The following is a 23,705-nucleotide window of genomic DNA, read 5'->3' on the forward strand; positions in this document are numbered from 1 at the left end:
GTATTCCTAAAATTAATGTATATCATTAATCTCTATTATTACTATGTTGTTATTACTATTTTGTAATTATTGCATATTTGTGTATGTAATTTTTCCATTTATTGTGGGAGCCTTTTTTGAGGGACCTGGTTCAGTTGCCTCATGTAGCCCATGGTAAATCTGGAAATGGATGACCTAAGCATGTGCCTATTTTGTTTAATGCTTAGCCCAGCCCTGCCTAGTTCTCTATACAGGGGAGACTTTTCATGGGGGACCAGCTACTAATTCCTAACACAGTTTAATGCTCATAATACATCATTAAAAAGAAAAAAAAGCCATGCCAGTTGATTTGGTTAAACTGGCCCTTGATAGCTATAATGGAAAGACAGCATTCTGCATCAGTCTGGGAGGGAGAGAAGAGGGATTTCTCTCCACTCGCATGTGAGAAAACAGATACAATCAGAATCCAATAGGCTCGCTCTTCTCTTCATTTCTGTTTCTGGGAGGTACAATATAAAAAATATTATGATTTGGGAGAATCCTTATTTTCTGCCAATGATGGCAAAACCTAGGCTCAGCCTGAGAACTGAGTACATAGATAAAGCAGAACTTCAGAGTTTCAGTTAAGCAAGTAGGCAATGCTAGGTACAAGCCCATGATCCATATTTGTGTATTTCAGATGTATAGATGCAAATTTAGGCTGATTTCAGAGGGACACAAACAAACACACACTTGCTATCAGGGCTGACTCTGAGCTACGGGAGGCAAACCCAATTTTCTAGACCCAACATACTGTATGGAGATTGTATCCTCCACAAATTAACAAGGTAGGTAGCTGGAGTCACAATGGCATTGGGCTTTGCAGTGTGCCCAGCTACCCTGTAAGCAAAGATTTTAGAAAAACAAAGAGGAGGGAAGGAGATCCTCAGCCAGGTGGAGTAGACCTGGGGTTTGCCCCTGCCCCTGCCAATGCCCTTGATCTCCAGAACTGATTATGGCATCAGTGCTTTGCTGAGCAGCTACTTTGGGACCTACCTGCGAGACATGGAATAGGAGAAGAGCTTCCCTGTGGGCAGACATGGCCTCCAGGACAAATATCTCCCACTGCCCCATCTATTGGGTTGGGGATGGTGGAGCCCCCAGTGCAGTAGAAGCCGGCATCACAAGGGCCTGAAGGCGCAGCCAATTCTGAAGAGGCACAGTAAAAACCTAAAGAAGGAGGGAAGAAGAGCACATTCAGATTCAGCATTTGTGCCTCCATGGGTCTCCCATTAACTAGCTATGTATTCCTGCACTATTGGAATGAACCTCTAAGCTAAGGCTAGAGAAGCAACAGGATGATCTGTTCAAAGGCATGCCTAGAACAGGGCAAAGCCCCAAGAGATCTAGATTTGCTGCCTTGGGGTTGTAAATATACTTTGTTTGCAAGTAAGTGTTTGGGAGAAATGTTGAATTACAGGGCTTGGATGAGATATAGTTGAGTAGAGGAAAGACCAGGGGTGAGGTGAGAGGCTCCCTGAACAGAGAGAGAGAGAGACAAGCAAGCTGCACAGTCAATTTCTGTGTGGTCTATTTTCTGCAAATTTCAGCTGGTTTGCATAATTATATCTTTGCATAATAAACAATGATATAATTGAGTCCCTTGTCTGCACACACAGCCCCTTCAAGCCACCCTTTGTGGTGTGAGCAGCCAAACCAGGAAGCTTCTAATTAACCAAAGTTTGAAAGTATGCTCTGAAAGGTTAGTGAGAAGTATATCTACCTGGAGTGCAAGGGATGGGAACAGGAGATCCCTCCGGACAGAATGCTCCAGCAGGACATATTTGAATTAAAGCCTGGACAGTGGATCCTGCTCATGGAATGGAAAAGACAGCGTCTGAAAAGTATACATCCTGACTATGGGCAATAGTTTGTGCTTCAAAAATTAAAATTCAGCATCTAGGAGACCCAAAATTTATGCATCTACATAAAAACTGATTTCAAACCACATAATTTATCCTGTGTGGACTGTTATTTTTGCCATTTTGCACTGTCTATTTTGCATTATCATCTGTCTTGGCCAGTTTGGGGTGTGTGTGTGTCAAGAGACACAAAAGGACCCCATCCAACCCACTGGAAATCTGATAATAAGCCAGCTTCTCAGATTTAAGCAGGCATTTTGCCCCTCTGCTCCACCAGCGTATATTTATCTTCACAATCTATATAAGCTTTAAACAACAATAAAAATGGAGTTTCCCAGGAAGTGGAATTCTACTGCCAGTAACATGTAGGGCTGCACTAATGTTTACATGTTAACCTTTTCTGTGCAAAAATGTGCCACCACAAAAATGTCTCTGTCCCTCTTTTGGCTCAGCCTAGCACCACGGAAACATAATCAGCTGCTGCCCAGTAAGGAAGTCCCAGCCTAGATGGGGCTAATGTTCGAGAGGAAGGTATGGAACATCTTTGCTCTCCATGGCACCTCCTGCATCTGCTACCAGGGCCTAGGCTGCGAGAGACATCAGCAGCCACCACCACCCAGTGAGGACATCCTGCCCTCTGTGGGCCTAACATGTAGCTGCCTCAACAGCCATGATACTCAGCTGCAGAATGGCATTTGTTGGAACACTGGAGAACAAGGGGAGGGGGAAGGACTTATACACAACTTTGCCCTGCTGTGGTGACTACTGTAGCACTGTCTGTTTATTAAATATATTGTAGACCACCTTGAGAACTTTGCTAAGCTGGCAGGGTATAAATATTCCTAAATAATAAATTAATATTCTGTGCTATTGTGCCAGGACAAAATATCATTTTCTCCCACCCACACCCAAATGCACCATTATGCAATCAAATGTATTCTCCAATACCAGTGTTGTTTCCTGGGGATACCGGCTTGCCTGAAGTTGACCCAGGAGGGCAGTACCATCCGGGCATGCACATGCCATCTGGGCTTACCAAGCCCGGCTTGGAGCAAAACTTTCCAGGAGGGCATAGCTGGCAATCCAAGATGGTCTTGATGTTAAGAATCTCACTGTAGGTCCCCCTTGGACAAGGGAACTGAGTGGCAAACTTTGTACCACGTGGGCAGTAGTACCCTGGAGAAGAGAAGGAGATTGCCAAAATTGTAAATACCAGACTGTTAAAGGACACTTTTCCAAATGCTCAAGGCAATTTGCATCAATCCAGGAATCAAATTCACAAGAACACACACACACACACACACACACACACACACACACACACACATGCATGTTGTGAAGGTTACATATGGGCATCAGTAATGCCAAAAGCAGGGACCCATTTACATACCAATGCAGAAGTCTCCCTCTTACCGCCAGCACAACCAATGCTGGAGTTGTAGTTCAGTTTCCCCATCCCTGCTCATAATGCTAGAACTCATGGACATCCAAGGAAGCTGAATGGTGGAATGTTTGGGACAGACAAAAGAAAGGACTTCTTCATGCAGAGCACAGTTAAACCATAGAATTAGCCCCTACAGGAGGCAGTGATGCCCATCAGTTTGGATGGCTTTCAAAAAGAATTGGAAAAATTCTGCAGTCAGTGGCAGTAATGCTGGAGGCCACAAGGAGGGGAGAGAGCTCTGGTGCTTGGGTCCCGTTTGCCAGTTCACTCAGGCATCTGGTTGGCCACTGTGAGAACAGGAATTTGGACTACATGGGCCACAGGCCTGATCGAACAGGGCTCTTCTTATGTTCTTACATTCTGATTGAGAAGGAATCATAAGGAAATCAGACCTGACCACCAGCAAATACTTCCTGCATAGGAATAGACCAGAGTAGGCTATGTGGTGAAGCTTCACAGGTCAGGATGATGCAACATTCTAAGCAACAGGTCACACAGTAGTGATCTAGATCTAGATGCAGGCATCTAGAAGGCCTTCAGAGCATTGGACTGATGCAGTTCAAAGAAAAAGAAGAAGCTGGAAAGTTACTTGTAGTGCTAAACTCACCGACTGGGCAGTTGGTGTAATTAGCTGAACCAACATCACAGTAAACACCTTCTGGGCATTCCAGACATTGGACCATTCCCCAGAAGGGGCTGTAGCTTCCTGCTGGGCATAGCTGTGGTCTTCCACTCCCTGAGACACAGTAATGACCAGGTGGGCATTGTCCCCCTCGGCTTGTTACCTGGAAATATAAGTGCATGGCATCACTGCAGAACAGAAGTGGGGAACCTGTTGCTTAGAGGGCTGGATGTAAACATGACCAACCTTCCTCATGACACTTTGACAGCTGGGTGGAGTTACCCACCTGTCCATCACCTCATGTAATATGACACCAGGCACATCATAAGACATCAGGTATTTCCCAAGCTGTAACTGCAAAGAAAGAATCTTCCTTTGCATATGTGGCTTGAATTCAAAAAGTGTCAAATTCAAGTCATTTGGAGTGTGTTTTCATAAGACAAATGATAAAGAGGCGTACAGAAAATCGCTTCTGCTAGGAATGAGATCATCTGATACCTCCTGAAGTAAACTTCATGGAGAGAAAGATGGGGGGGGGGGGAATGAAGTGATAAGTGTAAATTCTGAGTTGTCCCCTCTTCCCTTAGTCTCTCTTTTGAGAATTTTTATTTGCAAATATAACAGAAAGGAAGGTTGAAACTTCACCAGCTGACATTAACTATAAAATCTTCCACCAGTGCTTCCTAATTTAAACTTCCTTCTACTCCTGACAATTACAAAATTATCATTATCAGCATCAACATAGCTTACCAGCTGAGGTCTTGGAGAAACAGCTCCTCCGCTGCAGTAGAACCCAGCATGACAGAGACCAGAAGGGGAGGCAAGCCCTGTCCCATCACAGAAATATCCTGAAATGGAGCAGAAATATAAAGCAGCTTCCAGGATATGTGGACCATGGATATCATCATCAGTGGGAAAGGGGAGAACCTGTGGCCCTCCAGATGTTGTGGGGGTCTGAAGCAATCCTGTTTATTTGAATTACGCTTCTTTGAAAAGTATTCTGACTTTTGTGCTGTTATGTACATTGTAATGTACTTGATGGAAAAACTTTTCTTTCTGGTTAAAGTTTAACTGTCATTTGGGGCCTTCCAACTGCCAGTTGGAATTCTCAGTATGCAAAAGTGAAGGAGGTATGCATATTTTGATTGGTGGCTGCAGATTTAGAATCTTCAGTTAAGCAGCGTGATTGGATGGGGCTGGACTAGAGGGCTCAGAAGAAGTGTATATAAGGGCAGGTGTTAGGCAGCAGAAGTTAGTTGGTTGGAGATGTCTGAATTGTTGGGGTTCATGGAGGCAGCCAGAAGAAGATGATAGCAGAGTGAGAAGGCAGTAGATGAAGAGGACTGGGTAAAGAGAAGGGAGACCTGAGTTGCAGATGGAATGGCTTGGTGGCCAAATACTTGCTGGGGTAGCTGGATCACTGGGCTTGGGCTGAGGAGGCAAGGGAAAGAACTTGTCTGCAGCACTGAGGGGAGAAGAGAGAAGCAACTTTGAATGCTGGTCTATGGCGACTTGTAGGAGTACCAGAGGGAAGATTTCCAGGGCAATAAAGGCAAACCTATGTTTTAATAGGTCAGTAAAGATTTGGGGGGGACAGAGCCTTCCAGCGGTTGTAGTTATTGTGTTGGCGAGGCTTAAGTGAGGTGGAGAAATTGAAAGGGTTAAAGCTGGAAACCTGCTTCCTTCAAGCTGTCTTAGCATAAAATGGTTGAATATAAGCTGCTAGTGTTTAAAGTGACAGGAACAAGCTAACCGTGTATGTACACATTTAAAGATATGGTACTGTTTCAAAGTAACAAGACTGTGAACTTGATCATTATATTTAACAAAGGCATTTACATTTATGTTCTACAAGATAAGTTACATATTTGGCTTTGTACTATGCCTACTAGGATTGCCATATTTGAAAAAGTTGACCTCCCCCCCCCCAAAAAAAAAATCTAGGGAGGAAATGTTTTAAAGCTATTTTTAAAGAAATTTGCTAAAATGTACATTTCCAGTGTGGGTTGCCATACATACAGATTTTCTTGGAGATTTCAGCAATTGCCACCTAGACACTGTTAACCAATGGCTATGTCCAGGAAATTCTGGATGTATGGCAACCCTAACCTATACCTCCAGTGTTACTAGAATATTGGTAAGTCAGAGGGAATAAGTGAGACTGAATTGAGACAGGTGCACAAGCTTAGGAGAACTAGTGGAGAGGGAGTTGGGCTTTGTTAGAAATACCATTCTTCCTTTGCTGCAGACTCCAACTGCCATCAGCCCAGCCAGTAGGGGTAAGACTCTTTACCCAGACATTTGGTGGTTGAAGACAGAGAAGAAAAGCTGTTTAAATAAACAGATCTCATAAGGGCTCTAGGATGGAAAAGGTCCTAAACTCATATTTGTGAAGAGCTCCATCTCCTCACTGGGGCTCTGAAAACCCTTTGGATCCCAGTGCAATGCTGGAAGCTCTTACAGGAACTATTAGGATTCTAATTCCTAAACTCCTCATTGTACCTGCACGACACAGAAGACAATCTTCAGTCTTGGTGTTTCCTGTAGAGTTGCTGTAGAAACCATGAGGACAGGGCTGGGGCAAGGCAGATCCTTTGGGGCAGTAATGCCCCTTTGGGCATACATTTCCAGCCAGACCATTTGTAGGTGTTGGGGTGGTTGCTCCAGTGGTGCAGAAGTACCCCACCAAGCAAGGACCTGTGACACGAGACTGACCCGTCAGGGCACAGTAATGGCCTGGAACAAAGATTGCAACCCATTGTTATTAATATAGATCTATAGATATGAAGAACACAAAACAGAAAAGAGCACAATCATCACAACCAAATTCTCTGTCTCAAATTAAATTTAAATATTCAGTCAAAATTCGGTATAAGATTGTAGCATGAAAGCACAAAGTTAGAGGGCCATAGCCAACATTTTTAGTCCAATGGCTCTTGTGCTTGCAGTTTTTATGTTGCACAAAAATGCAGTTGCAGATCCAATGCAATTGTTGTGCAAGTAGAAACTCGCTGCCCAACAGATTCTGCTGTCTATCATACAGAAAACTTGTCATCATCCTGCTTCTGCATTCTCTTCTGCATTCTTTTGAGCAAGAACATGCCCCCGGTGCAAAACCATTCACCACGATTCACCAAAAGTCATGTACACAATCCCTGGACATAAACCAACTCACAATTGAGAACCAAAACGAAGCAACACTTTATCTTAAATTCCTTTTTGTAGATAACAGCACCATCAGAAGAACATAAATAAGAGCCCACTGCTGTATCAAATCAAAGGCCCATCTAGCCAAGCATCCTCTTTCTCACAGTGCTTTTGGGAAACCCACCAGCAGGACATGAGTGCAATAGGACTCTCCTGCTGAATATCACCAGCAACTAGCATTCAGAACCTATGCCTACTACTTTGCATGTTAATAAAAAGTGAATCCCACTGAGTTCAATCAAACTTACTCTCAGGTGAGAACATGATTGTTACTTTAATTACATTGAATACTTCCCTCTTAATGTTTTCACAATTAGAATCCCCAAGCTATGCAGCATTCCAAAGGGTTCTTTGAAATCCGCTGTTGTTGGCAGAATAAAACACGAGTAATTTAATCCTAAGGAAAGTTGGATGCTTACACAAAGAAAAGCCCCCACGATGATTGTATGTTTAAATGGCAAACCCATTCACACAAATTGGCATACATGCTCTTCAACAGATATGGTTCAAAAGGGCAATAGACATACACTTTTAAATTATTTGTTTGAAAAGCAAAGAAGGGCTTGTACGAGCAGCTCATAAAATTTCCATTGTCTAAGCTAGGAGACTCTTCATTTTCTTTAACAACAGAATCAGTGCACATTCTGTGGTTTAACATTTTGATCAGGGGTCATATTTTTCTGAAGAAATTTGGAAAGGGTAGGTCCTTTCCATGGATTTTAAAAAGAACCTTGAATATACCTACAGTGACATAAACACCAGTTCTAATCCAGTGCCAGTAACATAACGCCCCATTCTCACCTAATGGAAACAGCCATATTTCATAGGCTTAATTAATATTTAACTAGGGGACAGGGGTGTCAACTTCAATAAAATATTGGGGGTGGGGGCAAGTAAGCCCTGCCTTGCACAATCGATCACATGATGTGGCACACACACACACTTCCATTTGAATGGCAATGTCCATCAACTTTGGAGGGGCCTGCCCCCCTCAAATATTAGGAGTTGGCTCCTATGCTAGGGGTTATGTCTACTGCAGTAAAAGGAAGCAGATATTTTAAGAGCTAACAATGCAATCCTATGCACGTTTACTCAGAGGTGAGTTAAATAAGTCCTATTCCTAGAAGGGGAGTCATTGTTTAGTCGATTAGTCGTGTCCGACTTTTCGTGACCCCATGGACCAGAGCACACCAGGCACTCCTGTCTTCCACTGCCTCCTGGAGTTTCTTCAAATTCATGTTGGTCGCTTCTATAACACTGTCCAACCATCTCATCCTCTGTCGTCCCCTTCTCATAGGAGTTCATTGAATGGGTTCCTGGCCCAACAACAGGATGTTCTGAGCTGAGATACCTACCTGGATCACATGCTATGCAGACAGATGGATCACTGCTTCCTGTGTTTGCATTGTAAGTCCCTTGGGGACATGGGAACTGGGTTTCTGAGACAGTGCCCATAGGACAGTAGTGGCCAAATGGACATTTGTTCCCATCCAAAGAGGAGGAATTCTTGGGACAGAAGTACCTGCATCCAGAAAAGAAAAGGGGTGGATAGGAAGAGAAGTTCAATTTCTGCAGCCAACACTTCAGTCTTAGTACACCAAGGGATCAGCTGGATGAGATGGTACCTGATAAGATCCCCACACTTTGAAAAACCAGCTGCTTTTAATGGGCTTCAGTGGTGGCAGAGGGCTTTAACATCCCTCTCACTAAATTGCCCACTGGAGCTGCAGCCAGTTGCTGCCCTTAGCCCCATTCTTGGCCCCTGCTGTTGCTAAAACTGTTTCTGTTTTTGCAGGTGATGAATGATTATTGTTCTCTTTCTTACCCGCTAGGGCAGGGGAGGCAGGTGGCTTGCCTCTGTAAAGGATTATACGACCCTTCCGGACAAGGCAAAGGATTGGCTGTGCCCTGAGGGCAAAAATAGCCTGGAAAAGAAGCAAAGTGTGAAATCAGGAATGCCCCTTTGAAGCCAGAGGGGAGGAAAGCACAGCAAGGCAACAGCAACTCTAAAAACAGCTCACATAAGAAAAGGCCTTTGGGATCAGACCAATGGCCCATCTAGTCCAGCATCCTGTTCTCACAGTGGCCAACCTGTGGGAAACTGCAAACAGGAAAATAGCACTCTGCTCACCTGCAGATGTATTTAGAAGCAGAATGCCTCCACCAGTGGAGGTAGAGTAAAGCCATTGTGGCTAGTAGTCAATGATAGCCTTGTACGCCATCAGTTTGTTCAATTGTTTAAAAAGGACGGCAAAATCCCTGAAGCTTTGGAAGACCTCTGACTTTGGTGGCTGAGAGAACCAAGAAGCATGCTGGGAATTCTCTTCCCAGCTATTACCCCCTAGCTGCAATTCCTGCAATGCAGAGGGTTGGAGGGACCTTCCAACTCCACAGTACTAAGATTCTATGAAGATAGAAAGCTCCTTCACACTGAATCAGGCTGCTGATCCATCCATCTCAATATTTTGAAAACTGACTGGCAGAAGTTCTCCAGGGTTTCAAGCAGGGATTCTTTCCTAACTTTATGGGGAGATGTTAAAGACAAAGCCTGGGACCTTTTCTGTGGAGTGTGGCAGGCAGTTTGATCAATTTCATGAATTGGGGAGGGGTGGTGGAAATACCTCTGGGACATGGGCCTCCAGTCTCATCCATGGCTGGTATGTTGGGGACTGTGGAGCCCAGAATGCAGTAGTATCCTTCTTCACACAATCCTGTCGGTGCTGTCAGACCAGGAATGTTGCAGTAGTGGCCTGGCAGGCAGGGAGAGCACTCGGTCTGCAAGAAATTAAGGTGGCCAGAGATACTTTTCAAATGCAAGAGTCATAGCTCACCTACCTCTTTGGGGTCTGAGGGCACACCTGGAATTTTGAGAACGTGGGTGAGACCCACAAACCAGCGGTCCTAGGGATGTGGCCTTATATAAAATGGCTGCCACAGTATGGCTTAACACAAAATGGTTGTCACTTCTGAAATAGTAGAAAGGGGGACAGACAGGGCCACAAAAGGTGTGGTGGGCACTTTTCTCACCAATGAAAAAAGGCACCTACACCTGCCACTGCTGTGCTTGCTCAGAAAGAGAGACTCTTTGCACCTTTCTTTTGTTCAGAATCGAAAGGAGGGTGGGTATCACATCAGGGTATTCAATGCAATGTGCACGTTTGATGGGACATGTTCAGTGCTACAAGCTAGTGCAAACTGGAACTGAACAAGAAGAGGCAGCATTCACTTTTGCATTGTGGGGATATTTCAAGGCCTTTCCTGGGCAATATGAGAGGTATTTGTGGGTACATTAGCACCCATGGGCACCATGTTGATGACCTCTGATCTATGCCCTTTTACATGGAAGCTTAGGTGGAAGGGAACAGGCTACAGTTATTAGCCGGAATTTGCTTTCAAGCATTCGATGCACTCTTGATTTAAACACTGTCTATGTTTTTATAAAAATTACTTATAGGCTGCTTTTGTGGGCATAGCCCACCAAAGCGATCTTACCAGTGTCATAAACTGACAATGGTAGAAGTGTTTTAAAAAGATAGATTATTTAAAACTTAAAAAAATAAATGTCCTGCCCCTAGGTATGAATTGCGACACTGCTAAGAGGATTATCTCTTCTACATTAGTTCTTAGGACACAGTCATCAGGGAAAGATGGGTTTTAAGGCCCACTTAATAATCCACAGTGGCTTTGAGGATGCATCTGAAGGGAGAGACTTCTATGTTCTGGGGCCACCATGAAAATGGTCTCCTCTCTTATTCCTGCGAAGTGAATTTGTTTTACTACTAAGTACAATAAAAGAGTGTGTGTGTGTGTGTGTGTGTGCACATGCACACATGCACACACAAGCTCATGCACACACCTGCACACACACACAAGCATGTGTTGACTCTTAAAATGGAATAACAATGCTTTTGTGATTATAATTCAGAGCACAACCTCCATTTAACCACTATTAATTGTATGGGGTTTGTTAAGGATCAGTGAATTTATAGCCAGTATATACGAAGGATATCCAATTCCTACAAAGGATAGCTATAACTGTATTTTTGCTTTTACCTCAGAGATTAGCTTGGTGCTAGCGGCAAATGTTCCCACAGGGCACTGCTTGGGAACAGCTGTGCCCCTTGGACAGTAGTGACCGGAAGGACATGGGCCAGCACTGTGATCTGTGATCAACAAGGGGGAAATAAATTAGGTGGTAAGAATAGTGCCAATAACATACGGGTAAAGAAAAAGAAGAAGTGAATGGTAAAGATGAGGCTATTTTAAACTAACAGAACAATCCAACCCTTTAATCCACTGTACTAGAGCTTGGAAAAGTACAAATAATAATAATTTTATTCCATAAAATTTTATATACTGCTTATTTTTTAAAAAACAGCAGTTTACAAAAAGAATAAAATAACAATATTATTAGTAAAAACAAATAAATATTAACAACATTAGACTAAAAACAACATCATTCTAAACATCTGGGTAGACTCGTCTAAACACTGGAAGTGCCTTCCTGATGTCAATATGCAGGGATTTCCAAAGTGTAGGTGCTACCACACTAACAGATTTATTTCTTGCACATGTGGAATGGTTATTATGCAGCACCTGTAACCATGCCAGTTCCACACTGATCACATTGATTCAAATGAAAGAGCCAATACCATTGAGCTGAACCTCAGGATTGGGCCGGTCTGAACCCTGGGTGCAGTAATACCCTTCCGAGCAGTGTCCTGTAACATTGGTTGCATTGCGGTACATGCAGAACTTTCCTCCATCACATGCTCTGCAGTCGGTATGACTACCTATCCCTTGGATAGGGCTGTAGGTCCCTGGGGGGCATGGCTGCCAGTTTAAGCCTGTTCCTTCAGGGCAGAAAAAGCCTAGAAGGGAAGGAGACATTCATGTAAACTGAAAGCTGTTGGGACAAACAGCAAACTGTTAGCAAAAGGGGGGAAAAGAATCACATCAAGATTGCTTTTATTTAAGTGTTTCACCATAGATGACACATGAGTCAGTAAAGTAGGGGAAGGGAGATGCAGATGAACTGGAGGAACTCTGAAGTTGCAGACCCTGGCCCAAAATTCTAGTTCCCCAGTTAATTTTAGAATATAACAACAACAACAACAACAACAACAACAACAACAACAACAACAACAACAACTTTTATTTGTATCCCGCCCTCCCTGGCTGAAACCAGGCTCAGGGTGGCTAACATAAAATATATAACTTTGGTATAAAATCAAACAATAATTAAATTACCTCCTAAAAAGAAGTCAGGATCAAATTGAAATCTAATTAGATGGCTTTCTGCAGTATTAGGGTTCGGAACAGTAAATGCTCATCAAACCAGAATTCAGGACAGAGCAAACTCAGGAAGGGAAATATGGGGAAACCATTCATTATCTAATGCCCATGGGGACTAGACACATGCACTTGCAAAATGGAAGCACAAATAGATTACAAACTCTGGGACACAAGGACAGCTTTGTGCATCGAGGAAGCCAAAGACTCACCTTTGGGACACAGCTGTGGCAAGTGGCCAGGGAGACAATACTTCCCCTCTGGGCAGGTGTGGCACCATCCTTGTGCATGTGTTTCTGCCATGTAGGAGCCAGGTGGGCAAGGTGTGGGGCTTTCACTGCCCAAGGGGCAGAAGTGGCCCATGGGACAGGGAGCACCTGAGATCCCATCCGTGGGCGTCGGTGTGATAGACCCTGTGACACAATAAAACCTGCCAGAATGGCAAGAGAAAAGTCATTTTATTAATAACGAAGAAGGATGAGATCATTGCCAGAGTTCAAAAAAGCAAGGAACCAAGTCACAGGAAACAATTCTCTGGGTGAATCTGCCCTCTGACTGCAGCAACAAGTGATGGCTGGCTTTTGCGAAACATCCATGACTGATCAGCAGTGGGGACCAGAAAAAGGAATGTCTAAACTTATTCATTCTGCTACCTAGAGTAGCCAGCTCACTTTGTCTAATGGTAGAGCCAGCCTTCGATGGGTAGGAGGAGGTGGCGGTGGCGGTGGCAGCAGTAGCCTCACACAGAGAGAATGGAAAGCTCTTTTCTGGCTTAGGGCAAAAGAATGATTGAGAACTTGGAACTGGAAGAGAGCAGAGCAAGAGAATGTATATAAAGAGGGCCGAGAGAGTAAAAGAGTTGGGGGGGGGGAGAGAGGGAGAGGTGGAGAATTGGGATCACCTAGGGGGTGCTAAGAGGCATAGGGGCAGCAGGGGGGCCCTGGAGGTGTAAATGGCTATCATTTTAGTTGAATTAATTAAACTAATTGTTTTTTAAAAAATAAATGTGCAATTAATCATTACTGTTTTAAATTTTATTGTGTTATTATCGTTCTTAGTGTTTGCGCAAACTGCTATTCTGAATAATGCTTTATAGGTATATATAATGAATAATGTAATAGGTCAGGGGCACTGGGGATGATGAGTTTCTGGAACCAAGGGGGTGGTGGTTTGTCAAATTTTGGGAACCACTGAGCTATAAACATGGTTGATGCCTGATCAGAAACCTGCAGTCTATTGACTATCCTGACATCAAACTGGAAGGTGGAATCTGGCAGTGTAATTTGTATTTGTAGCTGGATATTTGCATTAAATCTCAAGAAAAGTGTATTTTGTACATACCCCACTGCACACCGTCCCGAAGGGGCCATGAGGCCTGTGCCATTGCAGTAATGCCCCCCAGGGCAAGCCTGACAACTCTGGAGGTTTTGATTCCCTTCCTCACCCGACCAGGTTCCACGTGGGCAGGCAGATGGAACAAGAGTTCCTGGGAGGATACGCAGATGAGAGAATCCCCCTTTGGGTACTGAAACAAGGGAGCTGAAAACAGCAAGAAGGCTCTTAAGGGGCATCTAAAGGAATACAACCACGACAAAAGCAGTTAGTACCTGAGAGGCAGTAATGTCCACGCGGGCAGGGAAGTCCAGACACTCCGTCAGTTGGGTTCGGAGTCCGAGCACCTTCCTTGCACCAAAATCCTGCAGAGCAATCACCTAAAACAGGGAAAGGGGATTATATGCTTTTTACTGGCTCAAAGTCCAACATCAAGACAGGGAACCTATCCCAGATTTTTATTTTGTGTGTGTGCTTCATGAGTATAAATAAGAGTATAAATAAGAAGTATATGAATTATTTGAAGAGCAACTGTAATCAACAAATTACGCTAGTAGGACTACAAGAAGTTTTGTAAGGAGAAATATACGAAGTGTTACAAAGTAGAAAACTATAGAGATATTGGTTATGAGTTTGAAATGTAATAGGGAAGATAAGAAATGCATACTGAGAAATTAGATTGGAGAATTTTCAGACAGGATTGATGGAAGTCAAAAATTTGAATAAGATGTAAAAGTATGTTTAATTACTGTTGAAAATGATATGTTTAAAAAAACTAATAAAAATTATATATTAAAAAAAAGAGTTTTGCTGTTACTCAGATGAAGTGCAGTACAGTCATACCTCGGGTTACGAACGCTGCGGGTTGTGCGTTTTCAGGTTGCGGACTGCGCCGAACCCGAAAGTACTGGAATGGGTTACTTCCAGGTTTCGATGCTCGCACATGTGCAAAATGGCGTCATGCGCAGAAGTGCCGACTCGTGTCACGTGCGTGCACAGATGTAGTGCTGCGGGTTGCGAACGTGCCTCCCACACGGATCACGTTCGCAACCCAAGGTATGACTGTAATTAGCTGTCAGCATTCCCTGAGAATCTATCTCACCAATTCTCAAGATAGGAAGTTAGGTCTGTATCCAATTAAATCTTCCACGGAGTAGATCCACTGAAATTAATGGCTGCAGTTTAGGCATGCTCATTTATTTTAATGGGTCTACTCTGAGTAGGACCAACATGGGGCACAAGAAGTGTTATATTTCTAGAGGAGGGGATGCCAGAACTCACTATGAAAACCTCATTTATAATGGCAATGGCATCCACCTGAGAAGTACCAGAACTGAGTTCTGGTGAGTTCCAGCTGAAAAAGAGCCCTGGGCACAACTCACATGAAGCTGCCTTATACAGAGTCAGACAACTGGTCCATCTAGTTCAGTACTGTCTACAATGACTGGCATTGGCTCTCCAGGATTTCAGATGGGGGGATGGAGATCCTACTGCCATATGAAGATGCTGAAAAATGAACCTAGGACCTTCTGCTCTACCTCTGAGCTTTGACCCTTCAAGCGTTCAAAAAAGAAGATAAAGGACCACCCCTCAAATTTATCAGACTCACTTCAGTAAAAAAGCAAGGTAAGGAAATAAATGACTTCTGCCTCGGGCTCCCACATTGAATCACTCTGTAGAGGAATGCAGCCTAGCAGGTAAGTTAAGTGTCAAGAGGGGTATTAGCACAATAACTAAGTAGGATATTATGGAAATAGCAAAGAAAGATATAGTATAAATGAACTATATTAACAGACCATCGCAAAAAGCAGTAGAAAATAAATGAAAGTATATACACATACCACAAAGTATATTTCTGAATGGTAAGAATGTAAAAAAAAAAGGAAAAGAAAAAAAGGAACAATATTCCTATAAATAGATAAAAGTACAGATTCCCAAACAAGCAATCTGAGCCCCTGCTGAATCAGAAGTCAATTCTGCTCAACTGCAAATCTGCTTCATAGCTGTCAATGATCCTCAGCTGACTTGAAAATTGTTCCAAATCTAAGTTGAATCAATTTCAAATAAATATCTTGTTCCTATGTTAAAAGTAAACCAAATCAAGCTCTCATTCTTCAATCCTTTGAATGGCTTAACCTGGATTTAAGCACCCTTGTACGCCATGGGACTTGCCTCCAATTTAAACACACTGAGCAGAGGTAGCCTTCCAAATGTTGTTGGACTCCAACTCCCATCAGGCCCAGCTACCGTGGCCAATAGATGGGTTGGTGGTAGTCGTAGTCCAACAACACTGGAAGCATCACCAGTTCCCCATCTCTGGTTTAGCATTTTCTCCCTAAAACATTTTTTATAGCTGCTACCTCAATTCATTGTTGACTAAAGAGGTGGTTTTTCTTTCTCTCCCTAGGTCAGGAGGTCCACTCTGGAGATACGACTTACCTGTTGGAGCTGCTAGCCCAGGAGATGAGCAAAATTTCCCTAGTGGGCAGTTTTGACATTCCTGGATCTTCTTTAGCCTCTGTCTGGGTCCAAACGTCCCTGCAGGGCAGCTGTACTGTGTAGATTGCTGTGTGCCTGGTGGGCAGTAATAGCCACGTGGACAAGGGTAGACAGTGAAGTCACTGAGAGGACCCTGGTGATTGTCACAGTAATAGCCTATAGAAGAAAATGGAGAAGGTATGGCCATTAGATTTAACTTAAAGGGGAAATAAAGATGCATATCACATACCAGTTCCTCTGTAAGAGATGGAGATTTTGGATGACTCTCAGGTAGGGATGTAGGAATGCAGCTATTTCCTTTCCTACCTGTATTAATCACAATCAGCACTGTTTCCATTCTGCTGCAATGCAGTTTCTGCCCAATGCTAGGTTATTTGTCTCACTGCCTGCTATTTAACGTAACTATGTAAGCCTTTACATGAGTTATGTAACTTACATTCATTTCAGTGCAAAAAAAAAAAAATCAAAATCAAAGCAATGCAAAAAAATCTACAACATTTATGGTTTGTAGACTTAACACACACATCCCAACAACAATGGAAATGAATACTAATTATATTCACTTGGCAAATTTCAATTCCTGAACATAAACTAACATGAGATTTGCAGCAGTTTCTGCTTTCTTTTCCATTTTTGTTGGGATTCTCTGACACCTCTACACGGGAAAGATTGGATCTAAAATAATAATAATAATAATAATAATAATAATAATAATAATAATAATAATAACAACAACAACAACAACAATAACAATAATAATAATTTGCATTCAGCTAAATTCTATTTAGTGTAGAACCACTAAGATTAATAAACTGAAGTCATTTGCAATAACATCAATGGGTCTACTCTGATTAGGACAAGTTATACAGCCCCCCAATATATATATATATATATATATATGGTGGGATGACAACTTAAAGTAGAGTCCTTTAATATGTGAGCACCCCTGTTTGAATTCTTGGGAACAAAACTTAGGTGGCTGATGGGAAGGTAATAAAATTCAAAAATTAGAACATAAAATCAATTACTAGTGAAAAAGGCCCCCACTTTTTTTTTATTAGGATGCTTGCACTAAAGGAAAACATGTTGTTGCTTTTCTTCGTATTCAGTCTAGCAACAAAATAATTTCCTTTCCTCTAAATGGCATCATGAAACTACTAAAAGCAGAACTACTGTAATTAATGGACCCGAGTTAATAATGTCCATTATTTTCAATGGGTCTACACTGAGTAAGATCATCATTGGCTACAACCCGCCGTTTTCACTGGCTTTGTTATGCCAGCTGTGCATGCATAGTTTATACTGGGTGAACTTTGCCAGGTATATCACATAGGCTGTAGGGATGTTGAAGAACTCCCTTGAAAAGGAATGCAGAAATTGCCACAAGTCTCATGTTCACCCAAGGTCAGGAACAGAAATCAGGCAAGCAAATGAGAGCTGCTATATTGCTAGGGACACGGGTGATGCTGTGGGTTAAACCACAGAGCCTAGGACTTGCCAATCAGAAGGTCAGCAGTTCAAATCGCCGCAACGGGGTGAGCTCCCGTTGCTTGGTCCCTGCTCCTGCCAACCTAGCAGTTCAAAAGCACGTCAAAGTGCAAGTTGATAAATAGGTACTGCTCCGGTGGGAAGGTAAACAGTGTTTCCATGCGCTGCTCTGGTTCGCCAGAAGCGGCTTAGTCATGCTGGCCACATGACCTGGAAGCTGTACGCCAGCTCCCTCGGCCTATACAGCGAGATGAGCGCCGCAACCCCAGAGTCAGCCACAACTGGACCCTTTACCTTTATGTTGCTATCAGTATTTCTTTTAAGTCTGTGAACATCACATAAACAGTCACATTATTTTCTGCATTGCTTATGATGTTTCCTTTCCTTTGAAATGCCAATTCCAGATGGAAATCACTACCTCCTTCCATTCCTAGCTTTCTGCCAGGCTCCGCCTCCCCACCCAGCCATTTCAAGCTCGACAACAACTGCTCCAGAAGGTTCTCCTGTGTTACTTTCTAAGAGTTCTTCCCTATTACCCCAGCTCATTCCTGATTCACTTTGGCCACTGTGTTTTACCTTCCCAGCATTCTCCGGTGGGGGCCTTCAGTCCGGATCCTTCACAGTAAAACCCAGAGGGACAGAGCTGGCATTCTGAAAGCATGCTTTGCCCTAGCTGATTGGAGAAGGTGCCAGTCGGGCAGAGGGTGGGTGCTGAAGACCCAACAGCTACAAGAGAAAACAATGGAAGAGGGAGAGAGTGAACAAAGCTGCAAGAAGAATAGAGACAACAGAGTGGTCCAGTCCAAGAAACCTTGTTGCTGGAGACGAGAGACAAGATGGTGCCTCCTTTCTGTTCCAAATACAGAAGCAGACTTTGACACTGGTGATGGGATAGCATCCTCTCTTTCACACACACCCCTGAGGCAGCAGGGCACTTTGGAGAAGGGCAGGAAAGGCCATGTGTAAACAAAGGAAAATGGTGGGGCGGTGTAGGGAGGGAGTTCAGGAGGAACATCTGCCCCATTTTGCTGCCCCTCACTCAGCATCCGCTACCTGAAGTGGTTGCCTCACTCTGCCTAATGCCAGGATTGGCCCTGTAAACAATTAACACAAGCACTCTCCGTATCTCAAGCACCTCTTTCCAGATTTTCACATTACAGTGGTACCTCAGGTTACAGACGCTTCAGGTTACAGACTCCGCTAACCCAGAAATAGTACCTCGGGTTAAGAACTTTGCTTCAGGATGAGAACAGAAATCGCGCAGTGGCAGTGGGAGGCCCCATTAGCTAAAGTGGTGCTTCAGGTTAAGAACCGTTTCAGGTTAAGAACAGACCTCCGGAACGAATTAAGTTCTTAACCTGAGGTACCACTGTATTTTCAGGCTATTTTTTAAATTAAAAAAATTAACACATGGTAACGTATTTATCTATTACATTTATGACAATCCCTTCTTTCAAATTGCCCTATTGTATGGAATTATTTGGATGAACAAGAGCTGCAATATTTTTTTGCAGCATGCTATTTTTCTGCTCAGGGTCCCAACCACTTCAGTTCTGCTTTGCTTCCCACCCAATTTTCTGTCTCTAGACAAGAGATACGCACGGCAGTAGGTGCCTTGAGGGCAGATGTTGCCTGTAATTTCATCCAGTGGCTTGGGAGAAGAGGCTCCACCTGTACAATAAAATCCAGCAGCGCATTCCCCACTTGGAGCAGACAGACCTGATGAAGAAGAATGGGAGCATGAGCGCAGGGACAGTTTTAACATATGCTAATAATTCAAGAGAAGCTAATAGTAAAAGGTTATTTATTATTTGTATTATTATTATTATTATTAATAATAAGAGCATTTACATATGTACCCTATATTTCTTCAAAGGAGTTCAAACTCACTTACATCCTTTCCCCTTTCCCAATTTTATCCTCATGTCCACCCTGTTAGCCTGAGAGGCAATGAACAGCCCTAGGTCACTCAGTGAAATGTCATGGTTGAGTGGGGATTTCAACCCTAGTCTTCCAGTTTTCTAGAAAGGAGAGACACTTTTGCTTATAGGTATGTTTGGAATTATCTTTTATTTCTAAGAAGATGGATACGTGCTGGACTTGCACAAGATATTATATGGAGCTATTTGGATGTATCATTGTTTATTTTTGTACCTGCTTTGGAAGAAAGTTCTGCAGGTAAAGTTTTTGAATCATTTATGGGTCTAGGCAATTTTCATTCCAAAAAGAGTCAGTTTTTATGCATCCAGTTGCTTCCAGTTGCACAATATTTATTTCCACTGAAGGCAACACTGAGCTAAATGGACCAATGGCCTCTTGATATAAGGCAGCTTCCTATGTCCCTGTACCCAAAAGGATTTGAGTGTTTTAGGATAGCAAACCGCACACAGGAAAGCCACCTGCAGCAAGCCACCTTCCCTCTCACTACTTAGTCACCATCCAGTCAAAATGGGCAAAGGGTTCCCCTTACCGGCTGCATTGCAATAAAAGCCTGGAGGGCAGAGAATGGGCTCAGGACTGCCTTCTGGGCAGTAGGACCCAGGGGAACACTTTGCTCCTGTCGCAGTGGCTGGGCAAAGGCAGTTGCCATTGGTGTAGTTATCCAGGTCAAAGGGCTGGGGGGTCCAGGCAGCTGAAATGCAGAACCAACCTAAGAGAGCAAAACAAACAAATGGAATTTGTGAGAAGTAGAAAGAAATATATGTTGGAGGAGCAGCAGGAGGAGTTAATATTTATTTATTGCTTTTGTATCCCATTGCTCCTCCAAGGAGCTTTATGCAGTGTATATAGATAGCGTCTCCATTTCATCCTCACAACAACCCCATGAGAACAGGTCAAGAGTGTGTGATTGGCCCATGATTGCCCAGTGAGCTTTGTGGCTTAGTGGTGATTTAAGCCTAGGTCTCATACATCTTAGCAGGATGTTGGAACCACTACACCACACTGCCTCTCTTCAGCAGGAGTGGGCTGTGTGGTGTAAGAGAGAACAGTGTTGTCAGCACTATGCCTTTAAGTCTGGTTTCACCTAACAAAATGGGCCTGAAAACATTTAGAGCAGGGGTCAGCAAACTTTTTCAGCAGGGGGCTGGTCAACTGTCCCTCAGACCTTGTGGGGGGCCAGACTATATTTTGAAGGGGAAAAAATGAACGAATTCCTATGCCCCACAAATAACCCAGAGATGCATTTTAAATAAACACACACATTCTACTCATATAAAAACACGCTGATTCCCGGATCATCCGCAGGCCGGATATAGAAGACAATTGGGCCAACACATGATTTAGAGGGTTGTTGGTGTTTTGAGTGAATATCCTCAAAGTATGTTAAACAGACATCTATAATTCTATCACTCCTTGTGATCCCACCTCCTGCCCTCCCTTTAAATATCACCTCACCCACCCCTTTCTGTTAATTATGTTTATTTGCACAGAGATGGGGAATCTGGTACTCTTCAGACATTGTTGGACTCCAACTCCCAACAGCTGCAGCTGCAGGAATGATGGAATTTGTAGTCAAACAAATATCCAGAGGGCTACCTTCACATTCCTGCTTTATCACAACTCACTAAGCCCTTATATCCCACTAAAACAAAATCAAAGTACATGTAGCTGAACTGAATTCAATGTATGTCCTTTGGTTTCATCTCCTTCCTCTTCCTCTGTTCCCTCCCTTCTATCAAATGTTAAGATGGTCAGCCCCTTGGGGACAGGGAGCACACTGAAAGTGCTGGGATATGAGTAATAAATAACAACTGTGATTTAAAAAAATACTCCACAAAGGAACCAAGAGTGTCTAACTGCTTGTGTTTTGAATGTCAGTTCTGGGAAATTATAGAACAACTGGTTTCAGGGATCTGAGAAGGATGAGCCAGACAGCGATTCCTTTAGAGTTGGGAGGTGGACCCATTTTAGTTTTGAAATGTCAGGTAGACAGAGATGTGTTTCTGCTCAGATTCCTCCAACCTCACCTGCATCACACTTCCCGGACACCGTGGTTAAGTTTTCCTTCCCGCAGTAATGCCCAGGGAGACAAGGCAAGCAGCTGTCCAAACTTTGGGTCATGGGATCTGGGTTGTAATAACCTCGAGGGCAGGGGAACTTTGTCGCAAACTTGGTTCCTGAGAAGCATGACAAAAACAGAGGTGGTCATAACCAAATCATCTGGCAATATGCCGTTCTTGCTGTGTGTGTTTTTGGCCTACTGGTATATTTGTGTCTGGAATGCAGACAGGAACCCACAGGATGAAATTATCCTCTATACATTTTTTAAAAAAATCATAATACTCCTCACAGGCAGAAAATTAGCATGTCAGGAATATGACAGTGCTAGAAATCTTCTGCCTGACGTCCTAGTTTTCTACTTTTTTGTCTGTCTAGAAGAGCATGCTGTGGTGTAAGCTGAAGCTCCCACCTATTAGAGTGGCCACTTGTCCTATTTTAAAGATGGCAACCCTGTATTTCAAGGATTGTTCTAACCAGCCCAAGTCCAGTTTAAAAATAATCCTTCAACAGGGCAAACATCCGTACTTAGCACCTGCATAGCTGATTGAGGAGACACCCTTGAACACAGTCTTCTCCACTATGGTGAATTGCACTGTACTCTTATTTAAATTTTAGCAATTATTTCTACATTTGCATCTATACATATAAATCAGAACATGAAAATGTTATGCAGATCTGCACCTTCTTTTGATCTCCTTTTTAAAAAGTGATGCACTTCCCCAGGGGAGGGGGGGGTTGATGTAAAAGTGGCCACCTTAAGTGGTATGTTCTAGGCTTCGGTTTAACAAGCTGTGTTATAATTTGGCAGCTCTCCATACAATGCATCTTTGAGACAGCCAAAATTGGGATAGCCAAACACAGCCATCCATATCCACAAAAGCCATTTTAAATTGCTCTGCATGGTCACTGTCACATAAGGAGACTGGCTTTCAGCTGCATCCTTGATGCTGCCACAGGTCTGATCCAGCTCCACCAAAAGGAACACAGCGGTGCTTCCTGTCCAAACAAGCAAAAAATCCTGGCTCAGCCACCTTCTTTCTGGTACCTTGCACTGCTATGCTACTATCAGCAGATGGAGCTCATGTATCTGGATATATTTTGAAGCTCTGCAAATTTACTCATTCTTTTCCCTTGGGAAATCTGGTCGAGCTCTTAGCAAAAACACTTTTCCAGTTAACTTTTTAAAACCTTTGTTCTCCAAAGGGTATCTGAGCAAAGAGATTTCAGCACTGGCATTTAAGCACCTTCTACTGTCTGGACTGCAAAACGTCAGTCTCATAAACATCTTGTTCTTGACAGCCATGACAGATCTCACCTTCAGGACAGTAGAAGCCAGGTGGGCATGGGAACTGACTGTAGTCGGTGGTATTTTCAGGGCAGAAGTAACCAGCTGGGCATGAGAAGCAGCTCGCTTGCCCAGTGAGATTGTTGTAAGTTCCCGCAACACAAGGAAGTGGCTGGCTGGTTCCATCTGGACAAAAATGGCCCATGGGGCAAGGGCCTCCCTGATCTGAAAATCCTGAAATAAGGAAGAGTAGAAAATCTATAGCTATGGACTTCCGGTCGGCGCCAGCGTTTGATGGCGGTCCTAGCCTCGAGCTCCGAGGCAGGACTGCTCCGTAAGTTCGGGTCTTACCCGCTACGGCAAGCGGGGGACCCCTAAAATCACAGGCGCTGAAGCCTGTGAGCAAGGAGATTCGGTGGGCACCTTTGCGCCCCCCCGGCATCGTGAAAGAGCCTTTTTAAAGGCTCCGGAGCGGCATCGGGGTGAGCGCGGTGCTGAGGATCGCTACCCAGCTTACGGAGTGAAGCCGCGTCGCCATTAACGGAGAGCGCCGATTCCTTTCTGAAATCAACGATTGGCAACAACAATACCCGTGAGTAAGATCGCAAAAGTAAAACGGGACTTAAAAATTTAGAAGATTTGGCTGAAAACGGG

General features: G+C 43.5%; 1 protein-coding gene and 1 long non-coding RNA gene across 2 annotated transcripts in view; one reads left to right on the top strand and one right to left on the bottom strand.

Moving 5' to 3' along the window:
- LOC309331065 (uncharacterized protein) overlaps positions 1-23,705 on the bottom strand; it is a 136,438-nt gene that overhangs the window by 50,432 nt on the left and 62,301 nt on the right. The window contains exons 27-46 of the mRNA XM_081843048.1: positions 23,082-23,285; positions 21,733-21,882; positions 20,235-20,414; positions 19,367-19,483; positions 18,341-18,490; positions 16,217-16,432; positions 14,053-14,157; positions 13,787-13,931; positions 12,658-12,875; positions 11,806-12,024; positions 11,207-11,316; positions 9,775-9,928; positions 8,979-9,078; positions 8,509-8,675; positions 6,449-6,682; positions 4,697-4,794; positions 3,932-4,109; positions 2,829-3,056; positions 1,742-1,828; positions 1,015-1,188 (exon numbers count right to left, since the gene is read on the bottom strand). Of these exons, the coding sequence (XP_081699174.1) occupies positions 1,015-1,188; positions 1,742-1,828; positions 2,829-3,056; positions 3,932-4,109; positions 4,697-4,794; positions 6,449-6,682; positions 8,509-8,675; positions 8,979-9,078; positions 9,775-9,928; positions 11,207-11,316; positions 11,806-12,024; positions 12,658-12,875; positions 13,787-13,931; positions 14,053-14,157; positions 16,217-16,432; positions 18,341-18,490; positions 19,367-19,483; positions 20,235-20,414; positions 21,733-21,882; positions 23,082-23,285 (3,234 nt within the window). The remainder of the gene's footprint in view (positions 1-1,014; positions 1,189-1,741; positions 1,829-2,828; positions 3,057-3,931; positions 4,110-4,696; positions 4,795-6,448; positions 6,683-8,508; positions 8,676-8,978; positions 9,079-9,774; positions 9,929-11,206; positions 11,317-11,805; positions 12,025-12,657; positions 12,876-13,786; positions 13,932-14,052; positions 14,158-16,216; positions 16,433-18,340; positions 18,491-19,366; positions 19,484-20,234; positions 20,415-21,732; positions 21,883-23,081; positions 23,286-23,705) is intronic.
- LOC309331161 lies at positions 4,791-18,332 on the top strand. Its single transcript, XR_014151738.1, has 5 exons — positions 4,791-5,518; positions 8,451-8,560; positions 13,898-14,044; positions 16,185-16,258; positions 18,169-18,332. It is a non-coding gene; the product is annotated as an uncharacterized lncRNA (long non-coding RNA).

The sequence above is a fragment of the Podarcis erhardii genome (assembly GCF_964252035.2).
Source record: "Podarcis erhardii genome assembly, chromosome: 16".
NCBI classification, from domain to species: domain Eukaryota; kingdom Metazoa; phylum Chordata; class Lepidosauria; order Squamata; family Lacertidae; genus Podarcis; species Podarcis erhardii.